The sequence below is a fragment of the Phragmites australis genome, chromosome 4 (assembly GCF_958298935.1).
Source record: "Phragmites australis chromosome 4, lpPhrAust1.1, whole genome shotgun sequence".
In the NCBI taxonomy this organism is placed as follows: domain Eukaryota; kingdom Viridiplantae; phylum Streptophyta; class Magnoliopsida; order Poales; family Poaceae; genus Phragmites; species Phragmites australis.
In genome coordinates, this window is record NC_084924.1 from 13,453,881 (window position 1) to 13,481,794 (window position 27,914).

The window sequence follows — 27,914 nt, forward strand, 5'->3', positions numbered from 1 at the left end:
GTAGACCCAATTTACTCGGACTAGCAATTAACTTATTATGCTCTTCAAATCCGAAAGTATTGCGCATAATCCCATCTGATTTTGCGCACCATTTGGAGAACAGGATAACAAACCCGCCCAGTGTAACGCTCACCAGACCCACCACAATATACTACTGTTTGTTGCTAAAAGAATCCTGACGAATACGCTACAAGGCGCAAGACGATAAAAACCAGCCAATACTATCAGATTTCTATTGTCAGACACTACTACCGTCAGGCATTTGCACCATGCTAACAGACAACGTACTTTATGATCTACTCCACTCCACCCATGTACAAAGAAGAGAAGCTTTGCTACACCCACACTTGATTTTATCTATTTCTTGGTTGATGCGTGCATTTTCTTTTACATCACAAAGAATAAAATCGTCGTGTCACCGCTTTCCTCACAACTTGCAGCCAATTTACACTTAACTTATCGTACAAAAGATAGCACAATCATGATCGCAAGTACGACCGCAATTAAGTAGCGGTGGTTAAGACATTGCACTTCTATCAGCAAACATCACATCGAATTGGCATGTATTCAAGCAGAAAATTTAACAAATTTCTGACGATTTGTTGGTCTGATTGATCATTGATGTATGAGTCCCTCTCTGCGCGGGTGTGTGCAGGTTTTAAATAAGAGCCCCCTCTCGTCCTCCGTTTCCCCTTCCTCAGGACGAAGGAGAGGAAGCCCTGCTCAAGAACTGTTCTTCCCGTTTCCCTCGGGGAAAAAGATTAGCAGAAAAACCCACGCTTCCAACTTGTATAAATACCCAAACCCCATCACCCAAGAGCAGCAAAATCGAGCATAAAGGAGACGCCTTTCCGGGAGTTCCCCTCCCAAAGTTGCATTATTGGGTTTTTCGATCCGGGGGGCCTCTGTTCTTGTGGGTGGTTTCCGGTGAAATTTTGAGTCCTTTTTGTTGGTCTAGATTCTTGGTGTGGTTTCGTTTCCTTGTGTTGTTTCTTCTTCGTTCTTGCTGTGTACCTTCCCATTCATTGATCGGAATCCGTCGCCGGCGGGCTTCTTGTCTGAGTTTCTTACGTTGCTGGGAGAAAGAGAGGGAATAATGAGTAGTAAAATTTTGGTTTTCGATAAAATCTGAGACTGGGGCAATGTAGTAGAAGCAGCCATTATAGCCGGAGTTTGATCCATCCAAGAAGACCGCTTTCTGGTGAGCTTTTGCCTCCGCGTCGTCTCTGTTTATTCTTTAAAGCTACACACAACAAAAGCTCTTGCAGCGGTTGCCATCTTTTTTCTTTCATGATTGGTGATGGCATGGCCTGAACGCACAGGGACTCCCGAGGCGCGCGGGATGCTGCGCAACAGATCGAGAAGAGCTGTTGCTGCCAAGCAAGGAGGAGGCCTCATGTCCGAGCCACCGGTCAGTGCCACTAGCGCCCAATCCCCGAGGCACCCTTCTTCCGTTGTTGCTGCTGCTGGTTCCGCGCTCCCTTCCCCGAGGCCGTTCATGGCGATGGCGCTGCCACAAGCCGGGTTCGTTGACGGTACGGAGGGCCCCTTGTCGGCCATGAGCCCCACCTCCATTCTGGAGACCACGCAGTTCTGCTGCTCCCCGCTGCCCCCGTTCTTATCGGAGAGGAGCCTGAGGAGAGCGCATATGCACGCGGCCGCTCCGGAGCCGGCTGGCGTCGGCCTCGCCGACGTGCTCCGGGAGCACGGGGACGCCAAGATTGGCGGCGGCAAGGTGGTGTTCGGGTCGCAGCTCAGAATCCAGGTCCCCTCCGGCAGGGCGGTTGAGCTGGTGTCCTCCCCGATCGAGTTCGGCGTCAAGAACAGGGACGCGCAGCTGGCAGTGCTGTCGCCGGCCTGGAGGTTCCTGCCGGAGGTGGTGAGCTCGCCGTCCGCCCGGGTGTTCGCCGGGGGCGTGTCCCCGGGGGAAATGGCGATGTCGGAGGACTACACCTGCGTGATCTCGCGCGGCCCCAACCCGAGGACAAGGCACATATTCGATGACTGCATAGTTGAGAGCTGCGGGGATGTGCTTGTGGAGAAGATGGACAAGGGGGCCGGCGCCGTCGATGACGGCGGCGCGGCTGTAGCGAGTGGTTTCTTGAGCTCTTGCCATGCATGCAACAAGCAACTTGGGCATGGCAATGACATCTTCATCTATGGGTGAGTAGATGCTTATGGAGTTCCCTCCTAATTTCCTTACTTCTGTTTTTGCAGTAATGCTTCCTGTATGAAAAATGAAAATCCATTCGAGATCTTGTCAGTTCAGAAAATGGATGCTTTTTTGAGCTACTGCCATTAACTGACCACAAGAACTATTCGTAGTATTTCAGTGGTTGATTTGGGTTCCTCTGCTCCTTGCTCACATGGTTGCATACATAAATGATTTGTTCATACACTAGGAAGGTGAATCCGACTACTGCCTGTGCTAAAGGAAGCATGAATGAAAAGTACATAATGATCTTCTGAAGTTAGGACACCAACTTTGACAACATGACCTGTACCACACAACAACAAGGGATTCAGGGACATCTCTACATAGTATATGCGCTATGTTTAAAGCATAAAAGCGTTGAGAAGTGAGAAATTAGTATTATATACTAAAATTGACATCATCCTATTTTCTCACTGTACTTATTTTCCCCATTAATTATGTAGGAAATAAAAAAAAAAAGCATGATTCCTGAACAGCTAGTTAGATGATAATGAATATATGACATACAGTGTAGCTCGATGGCCCAAGGTCTCAAATTCTTATCTAGTGTTATTTGACATGGAGATTACTTCCGTCGTTGCGAAGTTTATGCCATCACCGATCCACATCTTGGTGATCCTTAGATGGTTCGCATGCATGAGACCTCGATGGCTACTTCTAATGTTAGGATCATCAATAATTTTCTGATTGAGGTGTGGATTATATAATACACCTGTAGTGGATCTTATCAAGATTATATGGGCTTTTATGTAATCAATCTTCGCTGATAGTTTGATTCCCTTTTAGTTTAATAGTAGGCCGTGTTTACTGGAAACTAGTTACTTGCTCATTTCAGATTATGATGTTTTGATTCCCTGTTGCTTTCTATGGGAGACTGCCCCTTGTTTCAGCATATATATTTTACATTACAGTGCTATTAGGAATCAAGAGTTCCCTCTGTTTACTTGTAGTAGGTGCTTGACATTCACAATTCTAGATTGCGATGTTTTGCCTTCCTTCACATAGAAAACTATGCAAATAAGCTTATTATGCTAATGCATCGAGGTTATATTAACAATTTCCAAGGGAGTAAGGGATTAAATTATATGGTGTCCATTGATGTTGCTAAATGAGGTCCATGTCCCGAGCTGTGATGGTCTTGGTGCTCCTACTCCTGACCATGAGCAGGACCAGTTATCATCACTAAAAACAAAGGTTTCCACATCGTAGTTGCAAGTTTGACAGCCTTGATGCCAAAAGATATACCGAATTTGCTTGGATAAGACGGTGAAAGGGATTTTTTCTTGCTTGCTGCATATGATCCATGGAACTGCTAAACTTGAGCTTTAAGATGTGCTCGCAAAACATTTTAGTTTCACATGTTCTGATGCTATCCTCAGCACTTTATGCCTGTGCTTTTTGCAAAGATGTAACATGAACAGCAATTGTCTCGAAAAGGTGTAAACGTTTTATAATTAAGTAGTTAGACCATTACTATTCTTTTATGATATAATTGGTCCTTTTCTCTTTTCTCCAGAGGTGATAAAGCATTCTGCAGCAGTGAGTGCCGGTACAAGGAGATGCATTTTGACGAAGCAGTGGACAATTTGCGCTAGCTGAAGGATGAATGGGTCGTTTCATAAGAGGATGTTAGTGGAGGAAAGGCATGATCCTAAATAACCTAGACGAGACTTCTTTTTTCTTCTTTTGTTCTGTCATCTTTGCAAGATTGGATGCTGTTTTTGGTCAATGGAGGAGGGAATGATTTAGTCTTTTTTGCGGATTAAAGACCTTTGCCCACTTTTGTAAGAGGTTGAAGATTGACGACCTGGGCTTCTTGTTCGTATGACTTTCTGGTTAGTTGCAAGTTGATGCTCCTGATGCAAGTTATGTTTGGCAAGATATGGTCTTATAAACTCTGAATGGATTCCAAAGTAAATTGAAAATTTTTATCCCCTTCTCTTTGTGATTTATTCAGCCAAAACAAAACTATTGGGTCGGTCATCATACTGTGTGCATGCTTCAGAATCAGATTTGTATCTATCTGTTAAAAGGAAGATGGACAGGAAAAAAGCACAACTTTTTCAGTGATTCAGGGGACAAAAGAAGAGCTAGGCCATCGGCAGCCATCTTGAGAAAAGGTTCATAGGTTGGGTGGAGCTTGTAGCAGCTAGCCATGGGGGCCTGCCTGAGCCAATCACTTGTAATAAACTGCAACAGCCTCCGCAAGAACATTTAGAGCTCAACAACCCTTAATCATCATAGTGTTTCTGTAATTGGAGTGCTGGAGTGTGCTGGACCAACGCGATTATGATTTGTCCTGTCATTGTTTATGGGTTCAACATACTTTGCTCTGTGGATGATTTGATTCTTCCATTTCTTTTTTCCTTTGCTTTTGGTTGCTGCGGTGCTACTACATTATTGCATTGGTACAGGATATGAATTGTGCTTTAGCAGTTGTTAATCATTGGCAAGGACATTGAAGCTTTTGACCCTGGAACTGGTCTGGCCATCTGAGAGACTTAGAGATGGAAGTCTGTGGCCATTTTGGCTGCCTGAGTTTATTTGGGTTCTCCATTTAAATATTGCAATGCAGTTTATTTAAATTTATAACATCAGTCTCTACCCTTAGAAAGGAAATGTTTTAATTGATCAAATAATTCCTCATTATCTTGGGTCATTTAATATGAAGTGTAGCACTCAGAAGTCAGAATATTCGTACTTGATATCGAACATTATTTGAGAAATGCTAACAAGGTCGTCTAGTCCAATACCCAATCTATATATTCCGTGACATTGCCAGGCTTTTTTTACTACGCGTATACAAGTTTTGTGGATGCTTACTCCAGAAGACACAAAACAAAAATTTCTGTCATTACATCCCTCCTTTGTCACCACAACCACAACACCGTGCAATTGGGATGGGAGGTCAGCTAATCCGGGCCCTCGATATAAAACGATGGAGGGTTCAAATTAGCCCACTCTCTGTCCCACATCACTTCTGCAGTGCTATCCTTAAAACGATGAAGGATTCATAATCAAATGGCTAATAATCTTTTAAGTGTCAAATCAATTTATTCGTTCCAAACGCCCTATAGGTGCATAAGGTTCGTAGCGAGCGGCTTGTTTCCTCCAGAACTTTTACCAAAATCTTCCAACAAAACCATAAGTTTCGTACCTGACCTGTCTCTTTCTACAGTTATACATAATCCTATTTTTGCAGGTGACCTGTCTCTTTCTACAACAAAACCATAAGTTTCGTAGCACGGCTCATTGTATTCTACATGCACGATTTTTTTGAGAATTTTTTGGAACACACAAGTGCACAAGATCACAGGGGAAGCTCCATCGTTCTACAACTACCAGGCTACGAAGTTTCACTTCAAACCAGGCATCACTGTTTCCTACTTCCATCTTCCATTCCATGTGCTGGTGAAGTTCTCTGCCATCGAGGACCACAGCAGCGCGCGTGTCGCGAGTCACGCGCGGTCCGACGACAAGAAGCTGTAGATCACCGCGTCCCTGGCCTCGCCGCCGCCGCGGCCGGCGATATACCTCCGCAGCACCCCCTCACTCTGGAAGCCGGTCTTCTCCAGCACCCTCTGCGACCGCACGTTCTACACGTCCGTCACCGCCTCTCGCCGTTCCAGCTGCGGTAGCTCGTCGAACACCTTCCCCACCACCTGCGTGTGCACCAACAACACCATGTGGCAAAGAACGTCGTCAGCTACGTGATACTAGTGGTTTACTTAGCTGGAGGCTGGAGCGGTACCATCCTGGTGGCGGCGGCGACGATGCCTCGGCCCCAGTGGTCGTGAGCCAGGGCGTAGTCCAGGTTGGCCTTGCGTCCGCCCTCGTCGGCGTACGGCCACACGGCGACCTGGCCCACGGGGCGGCCGGCGACCCAGATAGCGCGGAACCACGGGTGGCCCAGCACGGTGTCTCTGATCTGCACCACGGCCTGCTCCCGGGTGGCGCAGAGGGGCCGCTTCAGGAACCGTATGACGCGGTCGTCCGACGCCCACGCCATGAGAATATATATATTCAAATATTTTAAGATTACATGTTAAAAAAATAATGAGCCATCCGTTGATTCAACGAGATTTTATGGACCCTGGCTGCCAGTGAATTTAATAACCGGTGAGAGAAATATCTCGCCTGTTAAATAGGCGATACCTTCATCTCACCCGTACAACAGACGACATATTTGTATCGTCTATATTCAATTTAATTCAATTTAAAAATATATGTATAATTAGTTTTTAATATATATTTGTATTCGGTAAATTAAAAAATATTGTAAATTCATTTGACGAAAAACGGTAGTTATGAATACAGTTGTACAAACGGTTCATTTTATTCTTAATTTTAGTTGATGTTATTTTGTCAATATTTCTTTATTTAGTTGGTGTAAAAGTGTGTGGAAGTTTTTCATGAAGTGACTTTATGAAAATACAAAATCTAACTTGTCGAACAATAATAGCTATGAAGCACAAATATCATATAACCCGACATGGAGTTTACATACGCTGATAAACATTACATGGAATATAGAGTTTTTCATCGCTACGCAAATGGACCCTAACCATAAAGAGATGACAACAAACGTTGGCATGCACAGTATGCCTAAAGACTAATCTAATAGCATGCCGCTGCTAAACCTAACATATCTTAAGGAATAAAAAATAGGTTGGGACACAATAAATGCTCTCTACTAAGTGCACCTAGGATATTTGCCCTTTCTGCAGACATTGGGGCCATCCGCCTTATCATGATGGGTCCTCTCTCGCTTCCTTTCCCTCTCTGTTTTGCATGCTTCAACCGCGGCGCACTCTTTCGCTGTCTTCCTCATGCGCTCCTGTAAAATTCCAAATTTTGGCCAAATCGAATTTCAAAATTTATTCAAACAAATTCTTTCAAATCAATTCAAAACCATCTCAAATCTTTTTTCCCAAAAATCCCAAAACCTCAAACCCTTTCCCTTCCCTTGGGCCCAACCTTCTTTTTCCATCCATCCGGCCCATTTTCCTTTTTTCCCCTACCTCACCTGGCCAACCCACCCATCCATCTGGCCCGGCCGCTTCCCTCCCTCCCTGGGCCGCCCTCACTCGCCCCTCCTTCTCCGGCCCACCTTCCCTCTCCCTTCTTCCTTTCCTTGTGCAGCGCTAGCCCGGCCCGCGGCCCCCCTTCCTCATGTTGATCGCGCCCCTGCAGTACGCACATGCTAAGAGCTCGCACGGCTACATACGCGCGTGACCCCCCCTCTGCCTGCACGGTGCGCACACCCTCCCATTGTGTTGTCCCTTTTCTCCTCCCTGCACTAGCTTGTCATGTCCCGCTGTACCATCGGCGGCCGTGCCTAGGAAAGCCAGCCGCCGGACGCCTCCAACCTCGTCGCGTCGTCCACTCGCCCCCTGGCCCCCTTTCTCCGTGCCAACACACCCGCGCACGTGCATACGGGGTTGCCAGAGCTGAGTCACTCGGCTATGACCACAATTACGCGCCTGTACCAAGCGCACCAAGCCGTCCTCGCTGTCGTCCTCTCACCGGCAAGCTCCCACCCCTTCCCTGCCTATAAATAGCCTCGCCCGAGCTCTACCCGCTTCATCGCGCCCACCCAAGCTCCTTCAGGCAAGCTCCATTCTCTCTCTCCCATCCTCTCCCACTCTCACTACTCTCTCTCTCTCTCTCCACCGATATTACCTCCCCGGCAATCGCCTCGGCCGTGCTACCAAACACCGCCATTATTGACCGCCTAGAACCGCACCGAGCACCTCCACCCATTCCCTCACTCCTCTCTCCCTCCCATACCCTCACCGAGCTCCACACCGAGCTCAACGAGCCGCTGTTACAGCTGCAAGCCGGTGGCCGTCTCCATTGCCTCCCCAACCCAAACTCTACCCAAAACCGAATCCCCTCCCCCCCCCCCTCTCTCTCCCGGTGTGCTCACCGTCGTGAGAGACAGCTGAAAAGGCCGTTCCGACCATCCTCTGGTGACCCCGCCACTATGGTCTGACGAACAGAGCGGCGGCGCCACCCAGTGCTCGCTCGACTGGGCGCCGAATCCCCCTCAGGCCGCTTGGACCGCCCCGGTCAGATGGCCTGCAAGGCTGACCCAGCTCAACCAAATCCACCAGCCCACAAAGCCAGCCCACCGGCCAAATACCGAAGCCCATTAAACAAGTGATGCACAGTACCGTTTCCTATTTTCCCGAAAAACCAGATTTACAAGGAATATTCCTTTCCTTTTTTATTTTCTCGATTTAAATTCCCGCAAACTTTCAAAGTCCATAACTCCTCCGTTTTAACACCGATTTTGACGATTCTCCCATAAAAATTCATCTAAATTCAAGCTCTATCAATTCATACCATTTTCATATTTATTTCAATTTTATTTATATTTATATTTGTGTTTTAATTGTGTGTTGCATTGACTGTGTGTCGCGACTAGACGTCGGAGAGTTCGTTAAGTAGGAGGAGGAGGTGCTAGGAACTCAGAAGTTCGAGCAGGACTCCCTTGAGGACTTCAACGAAGGCAAGTCTCAATCTGTTTCCCTTTGACCATATTGAACTCAATTTTATCAACACAACACGTAGTAGCCGTTTTACTTTGATATAATGCATGCAGTGTTACTAGTTGGCATGTTTTAAACTGTTGATCTAGTTATAACCTAATGTAGCTTAGCCAGCCATTTGTGTTTATCATGTGTACTTAATCTTGGTAAACCTAGGATATCGCCATAGCTAATTTACTTATGCCTAGGCGATTACCTTGTACTAGTATGCTTAGGAATGATAATCTTTACTGTTACTTCATGCTTAATCATATCTAGCTTTTCAAAGGTGTAAAACTTGGTGTTGGTGTTGTGTGGGTTATGGTCGAGTAAAACCTTGTTGGATGATAATGTTAATTTCTGAGATGGGGTTAGAGCTGGGGCAAAATCAGGGTTCCTTCAGGAATGCCTAAGGAGTAGAAGCGATGTCCATGAGATAGGCTTCGAGAGGAGTTTTCCGAAAAACAACTAGCATATGATATTTAATACCACACCATGGTTGCCTCCTCAAGTAGACATTTCTCGTGGACATCTAAATTATCAATGATAGCCCTACACACTATGAGGGAGACCCAGGCTAAAGGTGACGATGTGTTCAAAGAGGAGAACCTGAACAAAGTGTTGTCGAAATGGTAGACCATGACCCATTGTCTCTGTTTCATGATGGAGGAATGGCGGCGAATGGTAAGCTCTGTGACCATGGACCTAAATACACACTTGTTAGAGTACCATCAGAGATATATCAGGGTGTGCGAACTTGCCGACATTGCAAAGTGTTTTAGCAAGTGAGCACACACCATATTTATGCACTCTCAGCAGTAGGAGGAGCACATTAAGGTACGTTTACCGTTATTACATGTCTCAGTTATTTGTTTGGTTGCACTTCTAAGACACATTTCAATTTTTGTATGCTCTTTTTTATACTAGGTATTCCTTCATGATGAAGAGTTGTTGAACCAACCCATCGAGAACATTTTAGGGCTGCATCTCCTCTTCGGTGATAGATGCCTACCCAGATATAACTGGAGACATAGAGGTGGTCATTCGAGACCTTCATTTCATTGCGATAGAGGCCGTGGTTTGAGCCACCATGAAAGAGGTGGTCATTCAACAACCACTGCAAGAGGACCTGATTCTACCACTTTCGCCCCAACCGAATGGGTTAGTTCCGATGATGATGACTTCATGCTTAATCCTCAGAGAACTCCATGCCGTTGTGATTTCTCTGACGACGGGGCAAATGATCGTGATCCTAACTTTTATTATTTTCTATATACACTGGCACCACATAGACCAAAATCCCCAGAATACGATTACCATTGGATGAACCGGGAGATAAGGCACAAACAACTTTAAGGGCCATTTTGTCCATAATATTTATGCTAATAATGTTTACCTTAGTATTTTTTTATATTGTCTTGTACTATGTTGTTCATAATTGAATAAATTGTATCCTGCCATGTAACGTTTTATTATAGTTGCAAGTGTTATAGTAGTAGGGTTTTTTTATGCTAGGGCTTTTTATTTTGAAAGTTGCAAGTGAACGATTTAAAAGGTGATATGATTGCACGATGCTATGCTTTGGGATGGATCGAGAACACATTTAATAAAAGCATGACTGATAACAAAGATCTGATATAAACATCCAACATGATATGACAACCACATAATATAAATACTAGCACAGAGTACAAGTAAAACAGTAACATGGAGTACCAGTATATAACACCATGAAACTAACAATAACATAGAATCCTACAGGTTACATCCCCTCTTAGTGATGAGGCCCCTAGTCGCATCTGTCCTGGGGACCCTACGCCTCCTCACTCACACTTGGTGAGTTGAGTACATCAGGCCGCTCAGGTCGGCCAGCGGGCGATGGAGTGGCATACTCATCCTGGAAGGGCCGAGTCCCCGAGAGTGGCGCACCCAGTAGCTACGATGCATCAAGCTCATCGATCTGTCCAAAGATGAAGTCGTACCTGAGAACTAACTAACGTACATGCTAAGCAGCTCCATGTAGCTACCATGTGCCTCTACTTCCTTGAGATCATCGATCTCTACACATGGAACAACAAAGAAAACATGTTAGCACTGGTAAACTGACATATGTAACAATATGGAATGCATGAAGTGAGTGTCATACCTACGCCGAGAGAGTGAGAGCTCGAAGGACTAGGGTCCGCAGAGGAAGGGTACGTTGCATCGTTGTTAGCGTGGAAGTGGTCACGGGCACCGGTGGAGGGTGGTCTAGACATTGTGACACCATAGGGGGGTTCACCAGCACCGGAGAATGAAAATCGAGGCAACGTGCCACTGTAGTGGGGTGACTAGCCCTAGTGAAAGACTACCTCATCGTCGTAAGGGTCGAAGAGGAAGTCAGTGTCAAAGTCGTCCTCGACAACTCGACGGCAAAGGTCAGAACTACCGATCGGTGCAGTGACACGGTGAAGGTGCCAGACGGTCGTGCCGGGATCGAAGCCGATGCTCATGGTCCCATTGCAATATCCGAGGACGAACTTTAGCTCATCGATCTGAAGGCCTTGGCCACATTTCAGATAATCCAGCCAAACTCCACGCTCATCTCATTCCTAGGGACCTCACCGCCACTGTCGAGCCATAGTTTCGACGCACATGCCTTGGCATCAATCTGGCGCAGTATGTCCCTCTGCAAAGAAAAACTTCATTTTGGTTTACAATTATTTAACTAATAATTGAAGTAAATGAGGAATCATGTAGGGTTATTCGTACCTCAAGCAAATGAGTCTGGTCCCTGTGCGTAGGGTATGTGTCATGCACGTCTACCACATGATGTGGAAACTCAACCATTGTGTACGTCACCCGAATCTGCGTCTGATGCATGAACCACGAGAGGTACTCAGTGTACACCTCCTCCAAGTGTGACCGCTTCTCGTCCACGATGTGCTCGATAGCTTGGTCCCATTCTTCAACCCACCTCTACACACGCGGCACAAACACGCACGTGAAATGGGCCCCCCTCTATGTCAACCTGCAGAAACATAGGTCCATGTGTACAAGTGGTTCGTATGAAAATATAATTATAATGTTACGCACATGTGTATGTTGATAGGCACCGACCCAGTCACCGGTAGCAGGCACATCTGGAACTTCCCAAACTGCCGCATCACACTATGTGGTGAGTACTCCTCGACGCAGATGTCAAAGATGAGGGAGCGAGTCATGAGCCAGTACTCCCGGTCACGTATGCAGTGCACCGAATGTCCAAGCAGAGCATGTCGAAGTACCTCAGCCTCTTTGTACGGCCACCAGCGCACACAGTCCACCGTCAGCTCATCGAACTAACGAACGAAGTCCGTGTACACGCGGTGTGTTTGCACGCTAGTCCAACTCGACTGTGCAACCAAACTAAGTTAGAGAACAAAATGAAGTAATCAATATAAATGTACACAAATAGCATAGCACTTACCCTATGTTTGCACCACAAGGATCCCATGGTCGAGTCATCGATGTTGTTTGCAGCATACTGGTACGTGCTAAGGTCGACAGCGGGCCTGCCGATTTGGATGCGCTCGTATAACCACATCTGAAGCAATAGAGGACACCCGGTGAGGATCGTGTTGTCATCGGTCTTCGTGCACCCATCGCATAGGCCGCGGTACGTCATAGCCTCCTCCAGGTCAGCGTCTGTAACCTCTCTGGCGTAGGGAATCATGCTCCTCGAGACCGTTTTGTTGTGGGTCTCGGTGAACATGACCCACCCGAACAACCACAGGAGGTACGCCTCGAGGTGTCGAGAGACGTTCTCGTCGCCTACCAGCGGGTGGATGGTGCCCGCCTGTCAAACAAGGAAGAAGTATAGATATTTGCATCCGTTAATAATATAAAGGAGATGCCAAACCATTAAAAGACATGCGTACCACAAACTGAACGAGAAAGGCCTTCGTTGGGCCTTGCTTCTCGGTCGCTGGAAAAAGCCTGAACGGGACTACGTCGTCTCTCCGTTATACGATGGAGAAGCGGCCCAGCATCTCGTCCCGCCAGCCCACGCCCACATCCTTAGCCCCAACAGAGGCACCCGCAAGGCAGGCTCATCAGGAGCGAGACATCCTCGAGCGTGGGTGCCATCTCGTCGCACGGGAGGTGGAACGTGTGCGTCTTAGGACGCCACCTGTCAATAAGGACCGTGAGGAGGGCCCTGTCGTAGTTGAACTACATTGCCGCCTCCGAGGCCCCCGCCAAAGCGTCCACCTCCACAAGCCGACATAGTGAAATTAGGCCACCAGCACGCAACTTGCAAACATACTACAGTTAGCAACCAATATCGTGTCTAAGTCCATATGAAACCATAAATTCAAAATTAACAAACCTTGGGATCCAGCGCTCATCAATCCCCATGAACTCAACTGACACACGAGGTTGAAGTACCAGGAGGTCCTTCGCCTACACCGCGATAGAGTATGAACGATGCCTAATGTCGATCTGGGGGTTGAACAGCTCCATCTGCGCCATACTTGCATGTTCACAAGTTATTTACATTTTTATATGCAAAACAAACAAAGAGTAAGAAGTGTCAACCGGTATAGACCTGGTATAAACTGGTCTTTATTTATGGAAATTGAATAAGTAACCGTCCAACATATAACATGATATAATAGATTGTTCAAATCGTACACAAATATGTGAACAAATCATAACATAACACGTTACAACCTTGCACATTGTGACCGTCTCGTTACTAACAAAGTAAAGTACAATGGGGGTGCACATGAATATCCATCATACCACAAATTACAACATTAATCGATCTCAATGAGCAAACGAAGTCGACGATCGACGACTATGAGGACGTCTCCCATCTACAGCACCGGAAGGACCTGCTTCCGCAGGGTTCACATTTGGGACACAAACGGTGTATTTCTTGTAAGTGTGCCTTATTTTGTTGCACTTATTGCACCATTTCGTGACATACAATTTTTGCTTCATCCATATCATTACGGAGCCTTGTGGTTCTGTGCTGCCCCTTCTTCTGCTTCATCTTGTCGGGATCAGGTATGAACATAGCATCGGGCCCAGGTTCCTTCGTGAAAAAACCATAAATCCTGAAATCATAGACCTCATAGTTTCAAGCGTTGAACTGAGCTTTCTTCTTGAAGTAGTCGGAGACATACCTTTGAGTCCTCATCTCCGTCACAGCACACGTGGCAATCACATGGGTGCATGGCTTATGCAGTAGCATCAACTTGTAGCAAGTACAAACACACCTATCATCGAAGATGGTGCACTCGTGGATAACTCTATCATGCTTGCCCATCTCCTTCGTTTGTTCTTGCATAGAATTTCGTATCTGTACTGTGCAGTTCCCATGGTCTTCACCTGGTTCATCTTTGTCTTCTCTGCCTTGTCTTCCATGTACTTAGTCATCTTCGTCCCATAAATCACACTAGCATTATTCATCGCAGTGTGCGCTACTACATAACAGTCCCTGAAATACTTGCATGTTCCTTGAAGTATGAACTCTACAATCCCCACCAGCGGTAACCCTCTCACACCTTTCATCACCTAGTTATAAACATTTGCTAAATTGTAGTCATAATGTCATACCTAACCCCATTTGTGTCTTAGAGAAGAGCCCACTTCTCCTTGGACTCATTCCCAATCCACTTGCTAAATGACCTGGTAGATGACCCGCTCCTCCGTGTGATGTCAGCTTCATTGTCATTTGGCAGGGACTCAAGATGTACAAATATATCCTCTGGTCCCGTCACGGGTCTTCTTGCATGCTCTTGTGTTTGCTTATTCATTAGCTCATTCAATGTCTTTCAAATAGCATCAAACTTATGCTGCTAGTTCTGATAGCACAGCCTCTTGAACATGTTCGTGATGTTCTTGTTCTTGAATTGGCGTAAGAAGTTTGTACCCAAATGCCTCATGCACCACCTACTATGTAGATTTGGCCACACAGGTCCAATCAAACCATTATACGTTCTATTTTGCAACTCCATAATTGCCTTGAGCATCCCTACATGCCGATCATGTATAATGCACACGTTCGATCGAGAACCAACAATTATCATCCTCACATGGTACAGGAATCAATACCAACTATTGGTGTTCTCACTCTGCACAAATGCAAAGGCCAATGATAGAACTTGATCGTTTCCATCCACCTCAATAGCAGTCACGATCTGTCCCGTAAACTTGCCGGGTAAGGAAAGTACCGCCGATGCACAAGATAGGCTGACAATGCTTGAAAGCTTCAATACATGCCCCTATTGCGAAGAAACATTGCTTTAAGACGTACTCGCTAGATTTGGACAGCAATGTGTACTTATCAGTATCGTAATATGTTCCCGGGTTCCTTCGAGCAATGGTCTACAGCAAATGTGCCAGATTGTCATATGATGCTTCGTAGGTCCCGAACCTCATCTCAATTGCCTTCCTCTTCGCCCTCCATGCCTTGTTGTAGCTGATAGTGCACTTGTACTCCTCCTCAATTTGCCTGATCATGGACCCTAGTTCGTAGTTCAGGTTGTTTACAATCTTGGCGTACATCATATTGGTGACAAAGGCTGAGGTGATATTCCTATGGCTAGGCTCAAGTTCGTCCATCATGCAAGTGTGGTCGACCACAATCGACACCTCACAATAGTCAACCCACTTCCCTTGAGGCCGTGCACCCACCACGGGCAACCCTCATTCGCTCACTTCACATCATATTCCTTCTTGCTTGACTTGACAACATAAAACTGTCATCGAAGCAAGGTCGCCCATTGAGTCACAGCATCCTTCATGGCGTCACTAGTAGGATACCTAGCACCTTGAGTTACCTCATTCTGCGTATACTCCCAGGCCACTTGATTCCCCTTATTTATCACAAGGCTGTTCAAGTTTAGATTGTTCCAGTCTGCAAGAACCAGAGCATCGTTCTCATCATCCAAGATATCATACTCAAGAATTTCATCAGCCTGAAGATCATCCCGCTCCATCTGTTCAATTAGAGAAGGAATTTGTTCCTCCTCGTTTGCCTCACCGATCGGTTCAGTCGGATAATCTGATGAATGTGTATCATCCGAATCGACATCTTTATCATACTCTTTCTCATCACTCTCCTCCTCCGCGTACCCTCCACCCTGCATCTCCCCAACTACCTCCTTATTCTTCCATTGCAAAAGCAACATAAGAGGCCAACCTCTATGTATAACATCCTGTAGGTACCTGTTCCACACTTTATCTTCCCAGAGCGGAAACACCTCTCAGTACATATCTTCTCTGAAACAATTACCCATAATACTAATGGTCATCTCTTGAAACTCATGGTCTATTTTGAAATCCCGCACCAATCAGTCATATAATGTCCGATATTTTTATGTATTGGTCTAGATATACCATTATCCATTGACTTAAATACGGACAATACTACCCCTTTAGACCATATAAGATTTTACTGTCCCTGTAAAAGATCCTAAACTACCACATATCTGACATACCTGACAATCATTGATAAAAACTATGACATTATTGCGACGGAACAAAAAAATCATATTAAACTACATCTACAATGCAAAATTCATTATAAGTGTAGCCCAATATGTAACATATACTACAACAACATATTCCCAGTTCGCTACATCAAATACATCTAAATCATACATCTATCATATCAATTATGACTATATTATGTCTAAATCCTACATCTAATATCTAACATATGTCTAAATACTATATTTAATTGCTAAAATATAAGTATAAACATAATTAAATTGTTGAACTATATCTAACCCTAATTATAAAACTAGATCTACATTTTAGCCTACGTCTAGTGGCTATTCTACCAAGTTTGTAAAACAAAATCTAGATCTAACATCTAACCTATGCCAAAATCTAACACTAGTTGTTATCCTAGCGAGTTTGTTAAAAAAATAGAAAAAAATTACCTCTTTTTCCAGCAAAGCTTCACCGCACAAATATCCCTCCCCTCCCTCTCCTCTCTTCTCTCAGCTGAATGAGAATGAAATGAGATGCTGATATCGACAGACCTAAATACTCAAAAGATCCTACTTGTTGAACAGACGAGACCTTTTAGTGGGCCCGCACAACGTCAGGGCCACAAAGGTCTTGCCTGTTGAACGGGTGAGATCAAGTTCTTGCCCGTTGAACGAGCGAGACTTTCCTCTATCTGATTATTAAATTCATTGGCAGCCAGGACCCACAAAGTCAACGAGTGAGATCTTATCCTTATCCGATGAACAAGCAATGATAGGATCGATGTCGTTATTTTTCAAACGGATATGTAATCTTGAAATATATATATATATATATATATATATATATATATATATATATATATATTCCACGCCATGAAGTCGTCGGCGTCCGCCAGGCCCAGCGGCCGGAGCAACACGACGGGCGCAGGTTCCATCGCTGGCTTGCTTGGTTTTGCACTTTTGCCTACAAGCTGTAGCGATTAGTGTCAAACGAGTCACGATCATATGGATAAGAACATGATGCTACAACTAACTAACAATGCATGCGCACTATCGGATGATCTTATCTTGCACTCCATACCCTTTTTGACTTTTCGATTCATACGGTTCTTAATTTATTTTGCACTCACATATCATATGTGACAAGCGAAAGAGAACACAGAGCGTGCTCATGCCCTGGAAAAAAAAGGAGAGAAGTTTGCGCTATTCAGGCTCGCGGTCCATGACATCGGAACGCGAAACACTAGACAGGCCCATGGGACTCCACGGGCTTCTGGACGAGATGATCCGTGTCGACGAGACTGAACATGACCATGTCCCTGGGGCGGCCCTTGAGCACGATGTACCTCCGCAGGACCCCCTCCCTGACGAACCCGGCCTTCTCCAGCACGCGCTGCGACGCCTGGTTCTCGACGTCGGCCACGGCCTCCAGCCGCAGCAGCCACGGCCACGCCGCGAACACGGCCTCCACGGCCGCCCTCAACGCGTGCGTCGCGACGCCGCGGCCCCAGTGGGCGTGCGCGATGCGGTACCCGACGGAGGCCCTGAACAGGCGGCCGTCCTCGACCGGCGCGGGCTTCACGGATATGGAGCCCACGGGGAGGCCGCCCAAGCAGATGGCGCGGTACCAGGGGTGCGGCAGGACGTGGTCGGCGATGTAGCGGCGGGCCTCGTCGAGGCTCGTGTAGGCGTCGCGGCGCTGGAAGCGTACCACGCGCGGGTCGGACGCCCACGACATGAAGGCCTCCGCGTCCGCGTCGGACAGCGTGAACTCGCGGAGAGTGATCTCCGGCTCCGCCTCCGGCGGTCCTCCCTGGAGCTCCATGTATTGGTCACCTCAAGGCTCGAGCTCCAGTGGGCCGTACGTTACCTGCGGGCACACTACTCCGGCGTATCCGCCCAAGGCTCCGAGTGTATATGTAGTACTAGTAGCGGTTGGACGAGCCGGCAGGATTGACCAGAGACGAGAGGTGTCCATGGTGGTGACTTGAGCCTTCAGAGACGATGTGCGCCAACTTCTGGTTTGGATCCTTGATGAATCATACGGTGATATGAACTAGTGCACACTTTGTTTCCAACGCAAACTTGAGACTAAAATGTCGTGCACACACGTAGATAGATTACTCCTGTCTGCCAATATGCTATCTCACGAACACTCTACGAAGAGAAGGGAGATTTTTTACTTCCCTCTATGCGCGCCACGATTTTTTATTTTATATTTTTAAATAAAAAAATTATAAATATATGTGTCTGTTTCGAAATATTACAAATCTAGACTACGATAGGTAGAGAGCGACATGTAGATATAGTTTAAGAATTGATTGTTTTTGGGATATTGATATCGCAACGTACATCGAACGATTGGTTAGAGTCCTATATCGCGATGCTGACGGAGGGATAAAATCAGGATAATAAATCGAATGTCCATAGCAACATAGCAGAATAACATACCTATAATATATGATACGCGTAATATAGTCCATAAAGTAGTCCCTAAATACATCACCACTTGGGGATGATGCATCTATACTCAAAAGGCCGCGGCACCCTGCGGCCCGGTGCTTTAACTAGTTCGTTGAGTACCTAAGCGGGTCAGTTGGTAACAGCTGTTCGTGAAGGCCGACCGTTGGGAGCTGATGCCGTATAGTCCTCCTATGTTAGCTGCGCGCCTATGGGAGGAGTGCCGCCAAGCTAGGAGACTGATCTCATTTTGTGTACCACTTGAGCTGAGGAATGTGTCAAAGCCAGCTAGGATATTCGTCATGCTCTCCCTAATGACTTTCTCCAGGTACTCAATCGTCATGATGTTATCGTAATATGCGAACTTTGCAAGTTGTTTATGGAGCAAAATATATTAGCACGGATGAGAAAGTATCAAGACCCATAGTCGGAGTACCAAGAGCTTAGCCGCCTTATTGGTAATCAGGTACGAGCAATGCTTCTCATCCATGGCATGAGTCAAGTAGCTTCGGGTGGTCAACAACTATAGCTGGATCTTTGTTGTAAAAAAAAAATATCGACTACCAGTAAAATTATATAAAAAACCTAAGTCCAATAGTTAAAACTATATTTAAAAAATCTAGATCTAACCGCTACAACTACCTTAAAAAACATAAGTCAAACAATAACAGCTATCCCTAAAATATTAGATCCGACAGTTACAACTGTCTTAAAAAAAACCCACGTCAAACAATTACAACTATCTCTAAACAATTAGACCCAACAATTACAATTATCTTTACAATACCTACATTAAATCAATACAACTATTCTTAAAAATTAGACCCAACAGTTACAACTATCTATACGAAACCTATATCAAATAAATACAACTATTCTAAAAACATATGTTCAATAGTTACAACTATTAAAAAACTAGGCCTATCAATTACTCTACGTTGTTATAAAAATCTATACTAAAAATCTATATCTAATATCTCTAAATCTTATATTTTACATATAACCTATGTCTAAAACTGGACACGATGATTAGCCTAACTGATTTGTTAAAAATTATTAAGATAAAAATATTTTACCTAGCAACTATGGCTTACGACAAAACTTCACCGCTTTCCTCAACCTCTCCTCCGTTCCCTCTCTCTCTCCTTGCATGCCGTGAAAACAAACTACTGAGCAAGCAACAGTGACAAGCGAAGGTCCACATGCGTCACTTTATACTCAACTTATCGTCCTTTCAACGGACAAAATAAGTTTTAATTTACAATATTTTAAAATAAACTTATATATTTATAATTTTTTTAATTTAGAATATATAAAAATAAAAAAGTGCACGCGCCACTCCCTATCATTTGCTATGGCATAATCTATTACATACATTAAAAGATCTAAAATTAGAATAATCTAGGGCAAAACTACTGCAACTACTGCTCATATGGTCCCGCATATATATATATATATATGTATATATATACTAGCACGTATATATATATATGTATATATATACATGTACATACCTATATCTGTATATATACATACATATAATTTTTTTTTGAAATTCTAGAAAAATAGTGAAAGGAATAACAGTTATATTGATAAATCGGTTGAAATAATCTAAAATGCATAGAAAATATCTGAAACTCAAAAAAATATGAAACAAATTTAGTTAGATTCGTATTACTGTCGTCTAGATGTTAAAATTATGTGCATATATGAAAGTACCACCGTTTTTTCCATAATTAAATGAATGTGTTAAATATTGATAAATTTATAAATAAATATTGAAATGCCTAAAATTGGTAAATCCAATTTTTTAGTCTTGTTTTATCATACTCTATTTAAAAAAAAGGGTGAGGTAGACACATCAATCTACTACTCCCTCCGATTACAAATGTAAGTCGTTTTAGATTTGTGCACAAGATTTAAGAAAGTAGATCAAATGATCTTATTACCCTTCATTTATTCTGCATTAGAAAAGATAATTCATTCATTTATGAGAGTGATAGTATTTATTAAAAAGAGTAAGACGGGAATAAAAAAAATGTATAGAAATTCGAAAATAATTTATATTTAGAGAATAGTTGAAGAGACTTAAACGACCTATATTTACCACTAGAGGGAGTAGTTGTTTTTACTAGGCTACGATTGGACCAACTAATTGAGCCCATTTAAACTTCGATCAGGTCGAGCAAGTTATTCGCTTTCTGACCCTGATCCGAGTCAGATCCAGCGGCAAAATCAAAAACAAAAAAAAATTACAAAAACACACCTGCAAGTTAGGGATGTTTTAAATACCCACCTACAAGTCTAACACCCGTAAGTTCTATGCGTTTTCAAATTCCCCCTGTGCCCGTTGACAAAACGATATAGTTGTCGTTTGGTGTCTAGCGTTACTCATCCCACGTACCATGATGAAATGGTAGAGATGCTCCATACACGAATAATTATATCAAAACTCACCTGAGTAAAAAAATCATATAGTGCAGCGATGATACCCAAACTCGAGAAAAATGAGGTCGGTTTGGATGATAAACTTCACGAACTCCGAAAAAATTCTTTGGCAAGGTTAATAGAGACAAACCAAATCACCCGTGAGGCTATTCGACAACTCTATCGGTTGATCAACGGACACACAGGGTATTTGAAAATACGTAAAATCTGTAGGTGTTAGATCGTAAGAGAGTGAGATGCTGGTGGCTATTTGAAAACCCCCTAGTTTGCCGGTGTGTTTTCGCAATTTTGCCAAAAAAAACTCGAGAGACGGCAGACACCGCCGAGCCTAGCGGCGGCGGCCATGGATCCCCTCGCCGTGCTCCGGGACTACGCTGCCCGCAACGACCTGGACAAAATCATCTTCTCCGGAGACGACATCCTCTTCGGCTCCGACTACTCCTTCCCGGCATTCACACCCACCGCCTTCACCTCCAAGCAGTCGGGCCGCCCCTACCCGCTCTCCGCCGCCGTTTTCCTCGCGCAGCACCACGACCTCAAGCACACCGACTTCATCCAGGCCGCGCGCCTCCGACGCATCCCGCCCGTCTCCCTCCCTGACCGCAAGACCTTCCTCGACTTCCTCCGCTTCGGCCACAACTCCCTCCCCTCCGCCGACCCGCTCCTCCCCTCCTCCTTCCCGCCGCCGCAGGAGGCAAGCCAACACCTCCCGCCCTCGCCGCCACCCGAGGACCCTGCAGGCGCCGACGAGGTGACCACGGGGGCCCAAATCCGCGCCCTCGAGCGACCCTTCAAGGACCGCAACGCGCTCCTCGACGCCCGGGGCCGCGACTTCCACGCCGTTCTCCAGAACGCCTTGCGCCGGCAGGAAGAGCAGCGCAAGGGCGGCAAGGACGCCGCGCCGGCCTCTCGCCACGAGCCCTCCGCGGCCGCCGTCACCCTGGCCAAGCCCAAGGTGGAGAAGTCCCTCGGCGAGGGCGTCGTGCCCATCATCCTCGTGCCCAGCGCCTCGCAGACGCTGATTACGATCTACAACGTCAGGGAGTTCCTCGAGGACGGGGTGTTCGTGCCCAGCGAGGAGAGGATGCGGGCGATGAAGGGAGGGAAGCCGGAGAGCGTCACGGTGCAGAAGAAGCTGATTCGTGGGGAGAGGGCGGGCGCGGCGGGAGGCTCGGTGTCCTTCGAGGTAAGGGACAAGCCGGCTTCACTCAAGATCGATGATTGGGGGCGGGTGATGGCCGTGTTTGTGCTCGGCAAGGAGTGGCAGTTCAAGGACTGGCCCTTCAAGGACCATGTAGAGATCTTTAACAGAGGTGAGGGTCTCGCCCCTTAATTTTACACGGTGTCGTTTCCTCATTTGCGATCTGTTTGAGATGGCCGTAGCTTCATTGTGGTTAAAATTTGTTGATATGCTTGTAGCTGCATTTGAGAAGTAGAATGTTTGATCTGCACTACAGGATAGGTTTGCTTTGGTGTTATTTTGTACAGATAGGAGTGTTGAATGCTTACCTTGTTATCGCAATTGAGTTAAAGACTTGTTTCACTATTGGCTTTGAGCAAGAAATAAGTTTATCTGCGGTGTTCGTTGCCTCTTCAGAAACTAAACAGCAGCATGTACTAGTTGAGATTCTCTGTTTGGCTTCTTTACAGTAGATATAGTTTTAGTGTCACCTACTAGACATTACCGACGTCCCTTCTTCTGAAGGGGTCTATTTGTTTTGCGCTGGAGAAATGCTTTAACGCTTGTAAGATCACCATAATCTGTTATATACATTCTATAGCTGTTAGTGAAAGTGTTACTGACTTACTGTAGATTTACTCGCTGTGATCATTGTGCTGGACATATGCCATCATTTCTCTGGACATTGTATTGTTGCATTTCAAGATATGATTTACTTGGTATGAAAATGCTGTATTGGATGCAAAGAATGGGAGCTATTGCAAGATTGTTCTGTTTCTCATGCAGCATGATATGGTGATGCTATTCATGTGGTCTGACATCTTGAAACTTGCCTCAGTTATTGGTTTCTATGTGCGCTTCGAAGATGATAGCGTGGAGGCAGCCAAGGTAGTCAAACAGTGGAATGTGAAAATAGTATCTGTGAGTATGGGATAAAAGTTGAATTTGTTTTGGTTACAATCAAATTTAGTTTTGCTAATGCTTACGTCTACATGGTTGTGTTATGGTGCAGATAAGCAAAAATAAAAGGCATCAAGACAGAACAGCTGCCCTTGAGGTATGGGAGCGCTTGGAGGAATTTATGCGCGCGCGCACATAATTGAAGTACCCTGTGTACCATAACTGCATGATCATGTAAGCCTTCTGTTTTTACTTTTACCAAAACGAAGATCCCGAGTTTCTTGTTGAATTTCACAACATGAGTCTAATAGTACCATGTGTATTCATTGACATTTTATTGATGGGGAATAGTCTACTCCTATGGAATAATCAACTTTTGGTTACATAGTCAAGCATACTATTGTGGGCCTAATCCCCATAGGCCAGCTGGGCCAGCCCGACAAGGAGGTGGCAGCCACCAGGGTTAGGGTTGCTGCCTCCCTGTCCACACCGCTAGGGGAGGGGTGGCCAGCCTAGGGTGAACCCGCACCCTTCCCTCCTATGCAAGCCGGTCCCGCTTGCGAGTATCGTTTATTAAGTATAAGTATTAGAGATATGATCGTGTCTATGAGATCTCAATCCCTTAAGGGTCAAGTTATTATGTCGCTTGAGGGTCTGTCGCTTCCCTCCCTCTCCCTGCCCTAGTGTCGTCGCCTATCTACCTGTGCACGAAGGTCTCCTCCACCTCGCCCTACCACCCACCACTATTACGCTCTTTGCATGATCCCTACCTCCAATATTGACCCTAACAGCCTGGTATCAGAGACAGGCCTCCCATCCACTTCCATGGCAGACAACAACGAAGTGCCCGAATTGTTGGTGTTCTGGCAACGCTTCACTACATTCCAAGAGAGTCTCATCAGTTAATTGGATGAGTTGGTTGTGCAGAATAATGGTCGTGGAAAACCGCATGTCCCTCCAAGATGGTCGCCTTGCGATCATCGAGAAGGGCAAAGAGGACCCCGTCGACCACTTCGTCGACGACGTTGCTGCATGTGCGGCTTAGGCAGCCATTGCGACTGAGGACAATCGTCGTTGTGCTACCGTAGCTGACACAACGCGTCACGGCTGCGCTCTGCATGTGGCAACGGAGGCCGCTGTCCTCGGCGAACCGACGACAAGAGCAGGCGGCTCCTTTGCCATCCCCACCATCTTCAACCAGGTGGCCCGCATTGCCATCTTGCTGCTCTTTGGTGCTTCTCCTTCGTCGGATACCCACATATTCCTGGTGCCTGATGGTGCTGGCGGCATGGCAGGTCAGCACAACAACATCTTTGCGTTCCCTCACTAAATTCTTTTGTTCCTACCTATTATTTTATTATTTGGTATTGTACCACATACTGTAGCGATAAATTTGTCCCTTTCATCTTCCATCCAACGGTCCAAAATCATCTAAAGTCATGGTATTGTATTAAAATTGGTTTTTTGTCTTAAGGTAGAGGATCAATCCACTAAAAATAAAGTTCCTTGTGTTAAATTGCCATCATGCTAGTGTCAAATAAATTTATTATTTTACAATTTGTCGTTAAAGTTGTAGGGTATTCACGTACAATTGAATCTAGTATGTATTCGGATGCAGATTCGTATTCGAACAATCAGATTTATATTCACATTCGAGGATATTTGGATTCGTATATGTATTCGTATTAAAATATGGATAGTAATGCGAAAAGTGAACTATTCGGTTCGTATCCGATCCGTTTCCATCCCTAGAGAGAGAGATGAGGGAAAACCCTTTCTTTCTGTTTGATTATAAAGGGGTACAACTCCTCTCTTTATATAGAGGCTCACACGACTTGACCCTCAAGCAACCTAAATAACTTGACCCTTAAGGGATCAAATCTCATGGACACAGTCTCATCCATCATAAAATGTGCAACTTTCCTAAATGACCATATTTCTAATACTTAATACAAGATACTTGCCGGTAGGATTGGTTTGCGGAGGAGGGAAGGGTGCGGCTGTGCCCTAGGCTGGCCACCCCTCCCTTAGTGGTGTGGATAGGGAGGCGGCAGCCGTAACCCTGGCGGTTGCCGTGTCCTAGTCGGGCTGGCCCATCTAGCCCATGGGGATTATGCCCATAACATTACACATTTATTTGTTCGCACTTTGCTATTGCTAGTGATTTAATGGGATAGTTTTGTGAATTGAATACCCTCCTATACACTGATACTCCATTTAGCTGCCGTATTCGTATCGGATATGGCGTCGATACGTATCTACGAAGTATCCGAAAAGAAAATAAATCAACAAAATGCGGATATGTCTAGGATACTTCTGTAATACAGCCTGGCCCAATATCAGACTCTTTGGTCTGTAAGCAACCCTAAATGACTCGTCTCGCCATACCGCCACTCGCGCACCCGTATAGCTGCTGCTCCCTCTCGTCTCTTCAACCGCCACTCGCGCCCCGCACTGCTCCCTCTCTCTCGTCGGTCGCCACTGCACCAGCGACTTCGTGCGAGCCACCGACCCTTCTGTTTGTTGTCCTGTCGGCAATGAGCCAGAGCCCGGTGACAACCGCATGCCTAGACGCCTGCGCCTCGACCACTTGCTGTCTGCTGTCCCGCCGGCGGCGAGTCGGAGGCCGGCAACGCCTTCCACTTGGATCTAGTGAGTTCCTCACTTCCTCTCCTCTCCTCCCTTGTTTCTTCCTTTTTTTGCCTATCCCCTGTCGTGCCCTGATTTGAATGAGTCTGTTTGCCCTAATCTGTTTGCAAGGAGACCAGGATGCCCGACCACCTGCACGCCTCTGTCTCCAGCACTTGTTGTCCTGCCTGTCAGCGGCAAGCTGGCGCCTGGTGACACCCTCCACCTGGATCTAGTGAGTGGTCCATTTTTCCCTATCCCCTTTCCTGATCTGGTGATAAGCCCTCTTTCTTCCTTCTTTTCACCGTTAGTAGCTTAAGGTCCCCTTTTTTTCCTTCTTTTCACCGTCAGTAGCTTAAGGCTTAAGCTTTTGCTCACTGGAGACTTGAGAGGTGAGAGCTCAGAGAGTCAGAGCCTCAGCAGAATGTGGAGTTAGTACTAGTAGGCCACCTATATGTGGAGTGCATACTGAGGTGACAGCAGAATGTGGAGTTAGTACTAGTAGGCCACCTATATGTGGAGTGCATACTGAGGTGACCAATTGGCCATAGGCTTGCTGTGTTAGTAGGTCTGGTACATAATTGCAGTAATTGTAGTGTTCATCTGTTAACATGCGTGCATGCTTGTGTGATATAAACTTGACTGGGATACTACTTGTCTAAATTGTGTAGTAAACTAACTCTTATTTGGAGTTAGTACTAGTGGTTGCAATTGTGCATATGTGATGCATCAAATGATCTAATCTCTTATTTGCTGATGAGTAATGCTGGAAAATTGGATTGTAGTTGCCAGTTGGACCCGAAAAGCTTCATTCCTCTATGGAAAAGTGACAGAACAAAAGTGTTTTCTATTATCTTAATCACCTTACTGCAGCTGAATTATATGATTTACTGCACTTAGTAGGTAGGTTGTAACTTGTTACTTATAAAAAATATAATTAAAACATATCCACGTATCGGGTTTTGGTGCTGCATAGATACCCTCTTATGGATTCTTTTCCATCTGGGAAGCGTTAGAATATGTGTCATATATCAGTAAAATAGGGCTTGCTAAATGTTAATTTAATTGATTTGGGGCACAATTTGGCTTGTGTGGACAACAGTTCATGTCTGTAAGTGTCAGTGTATACTGTTTTAGTGGCTATGCATGAGGATTTATTAACTGAGCAATGCTATCATTTTGTTTTTGATTCTACTGTTCTTGTAGCTATGTTAGCTTTTAAAGAGTTCCGATTTTATTAAAAATTATGGCATGTTACTGCAATTCAGTTGTTAAGCCGCTTGCCAAAATTTTCAGTCAAATTGTCGTCACTGTAATTCCACAATCTGGTATGAGGTTGTAATAATTAATAAGTGATTATTTGCTGATGGTGGCAACTGAGCTAGGAATTGTGCAAGTGCATCTTATTATATATTTGCCACCTGTTTACTGTTGGGGGCCGTGATATTTATCTCATATTTTTAATAAATTTAGTGAAGAATTTGCGCGATCTCATACTTCTCAGTGACATTTGCTTTTCAATGTCATTTTCAGTCCAGCTATTAAAGATCCAGATGTTACTTTGAGCTGGAGGCAGACTTTATGCTTGTTGAATTACTGATAGGCAGAATGCTGGTGATAGTAGACGGCAGAACGGTATGGCTGGAAGCTACACCCATGAAGATTGCAACTTTTGTATACTAGGATATTAGGCTACCATGTGCTCTGTTTATTTCTAACATTGTCCTGCAGACTACTAACCTCTTATTTTCTTGGCAAGTGCCATATGAGATATGCTTGCAAGTATCACCTGTCATTCTCAAAGCAAGTACTCCTGTCATGCTTCTATCGTACAGAGTTGCTGGAGAGAATGTTATTGTGCTCCTGTCATGTTCTATGCAAGTGTACGAGATATTTGCATTCAATGTTTTTTAATTAAAAATATCTTCGAAATGTACGCACCGTCTGATGTATGGACTATGGATCTACCAGGACTTGATCTCCGGGGAATTTGCTCGACTACAGTGTAGATTCTGTAGAATAAACGTTTTTATTGCAACAGCACAGTAGAGTGCAGTTTTAACTTATAATGTATCGTATGTTAC

General features: G+C 45.2%; 3 protein-coding genes and 1 pseudogene across 5 annotated transcripts; 2 read left to right on the top strand and 2 right to left on the bottom strand.

Annotated features, from left to right (window-relative positions):
- Positions 1-558: 558 nt before the first annotated feature.
- Positions 559-4,609, top strand: LOC133915748 (FCS-Like Zinc finger 8-like). Of its 2 annotated transcripts, XR_009909386.1 has the most exons (4): positions 559-1,201; positions 1,323-2,163; positions 3,732-4,050; positions 4,173-4,609. XR_009909386.1 is itself a non-coding variant. In XM_062359032.1 (3 exons), exons 2-3 carry the CDS (start codon positions 1,343-1,345, stop codon positions 3,808-3,810), a joined length of 900 nt encoding a protein of 299 aa, XP_062215016.1. In that variant the 5' UTR covers positions 559-1,201; positions 1,323-1,342; the 3' UTR covers positions 3,811-4,607. The 2 variants fall into 2 exon arrangements, 1 of the variants encoding a protein (XP_062215016.1); XM_062359032.1 differs by having other exon boundaries at positions 3,732-4,607.
- Positions 4,610-5,450: 841 nt separating this feature from the next.
- On the bottom strand, positions 5,451-6,224 carry LOC133914608 (uncharacterized; annotated as a pseudogene).
- Positions 6,225-17,194: 10,970 nt separating this feature from the next.
- Positions 17,195-18,285, bottom strand: LOC133914213 (uncharacterized). Its single transcript, XM_062357347.1, has one exon. It carries the CDS (start codon positions 18,037-18,039, stop codon positions 17,458-17,460), a length of 582 nt encoding a protein of 193 aa, XP_062213331.1. The 5' UTR covers positions 18,040-18,285; the 3' UTR covers positions 17,195-17,457.
- Positions 18,286-21,379: 3,094 nt separating this feature from the next.
- On the top strand, positions 21,380-27,766 carry LOC133915749 (protein CDC73 homolog). 2 transcript variants are annotated; one of them, XM_062359033.1, is made up of 4 exons: positions 21,380-22,435; positions 23,141-23,223; positions 23,315-23,436; positions 27,364-27,766. In XM_062359033.1, the coding sequence occupies exons 1-3, from the start codon at positions 21,466-21,468 to the stop codon at positions 23,399-23,401; spliced, it is 1,140 nt and encodes a 379-aa protein (XP_062215017.1). In that variant the 5' UTR covers positions 21,380-21,465; the 3' UTR covers positions 23,402-23,436; positions 27,364-27,766. The 2 variants fall into 2 exon arrangements, with proteins under 2 accessions (XP_062215017.1, XP_062215018.1); XM_062359034.1 differs by having other exon boundaries at positions 23,141-23,190.
- The last annotated feature ends 148 nt before the right edge of the window (positions 27,767-27,914 follow it).

Bases quoted from the DNA above. Each gene is read 5' to 3' on its own strand.
- LOC133915748 (XM_062359032.1), top strand. From the start codon at position 1,343: ATGCTGCGCAACAGATCGAGAAGAGCTGTTGCTGCCAAGCAAGGAGGA. The intron at 2,164-3,731 runs GTGAGTAGATGC...TCTTTTCTCCAG, and splicing joins AATGACATCTTCATCTATGG to AGGTGATAAAGCATTCTGCA.
- LOC133914213 (XM_062357347.1), bottom strand. From the start codon at position 18,039: ATGGAGCTCCAGGGAGGACCGCCGGAGGCGGAGCCGGAGATCACTCTC.
- LOC133915749 (XM_062359033.1), top strand. From the start codon at position 21,466: ATGGATCCCCTCGCCGTGCTCCGGGACTACGCTGCCCGCAACGACCTG. The intron at 22,436-23,140 runs GTGAGGGTCTCG...AACTTGCCTCAG, and splicing joins TGTAGAGATCTTTAACAGAG to TTATTGGTTTCTATGTGCGC. The intron at 23,224-23,314 runs GTGAGTATGGGA...GTTATGGTGCAG, and splicing joins GGAATGTGAAAATAGTATCT to ATAAGCAAAAATAAAAGGCA.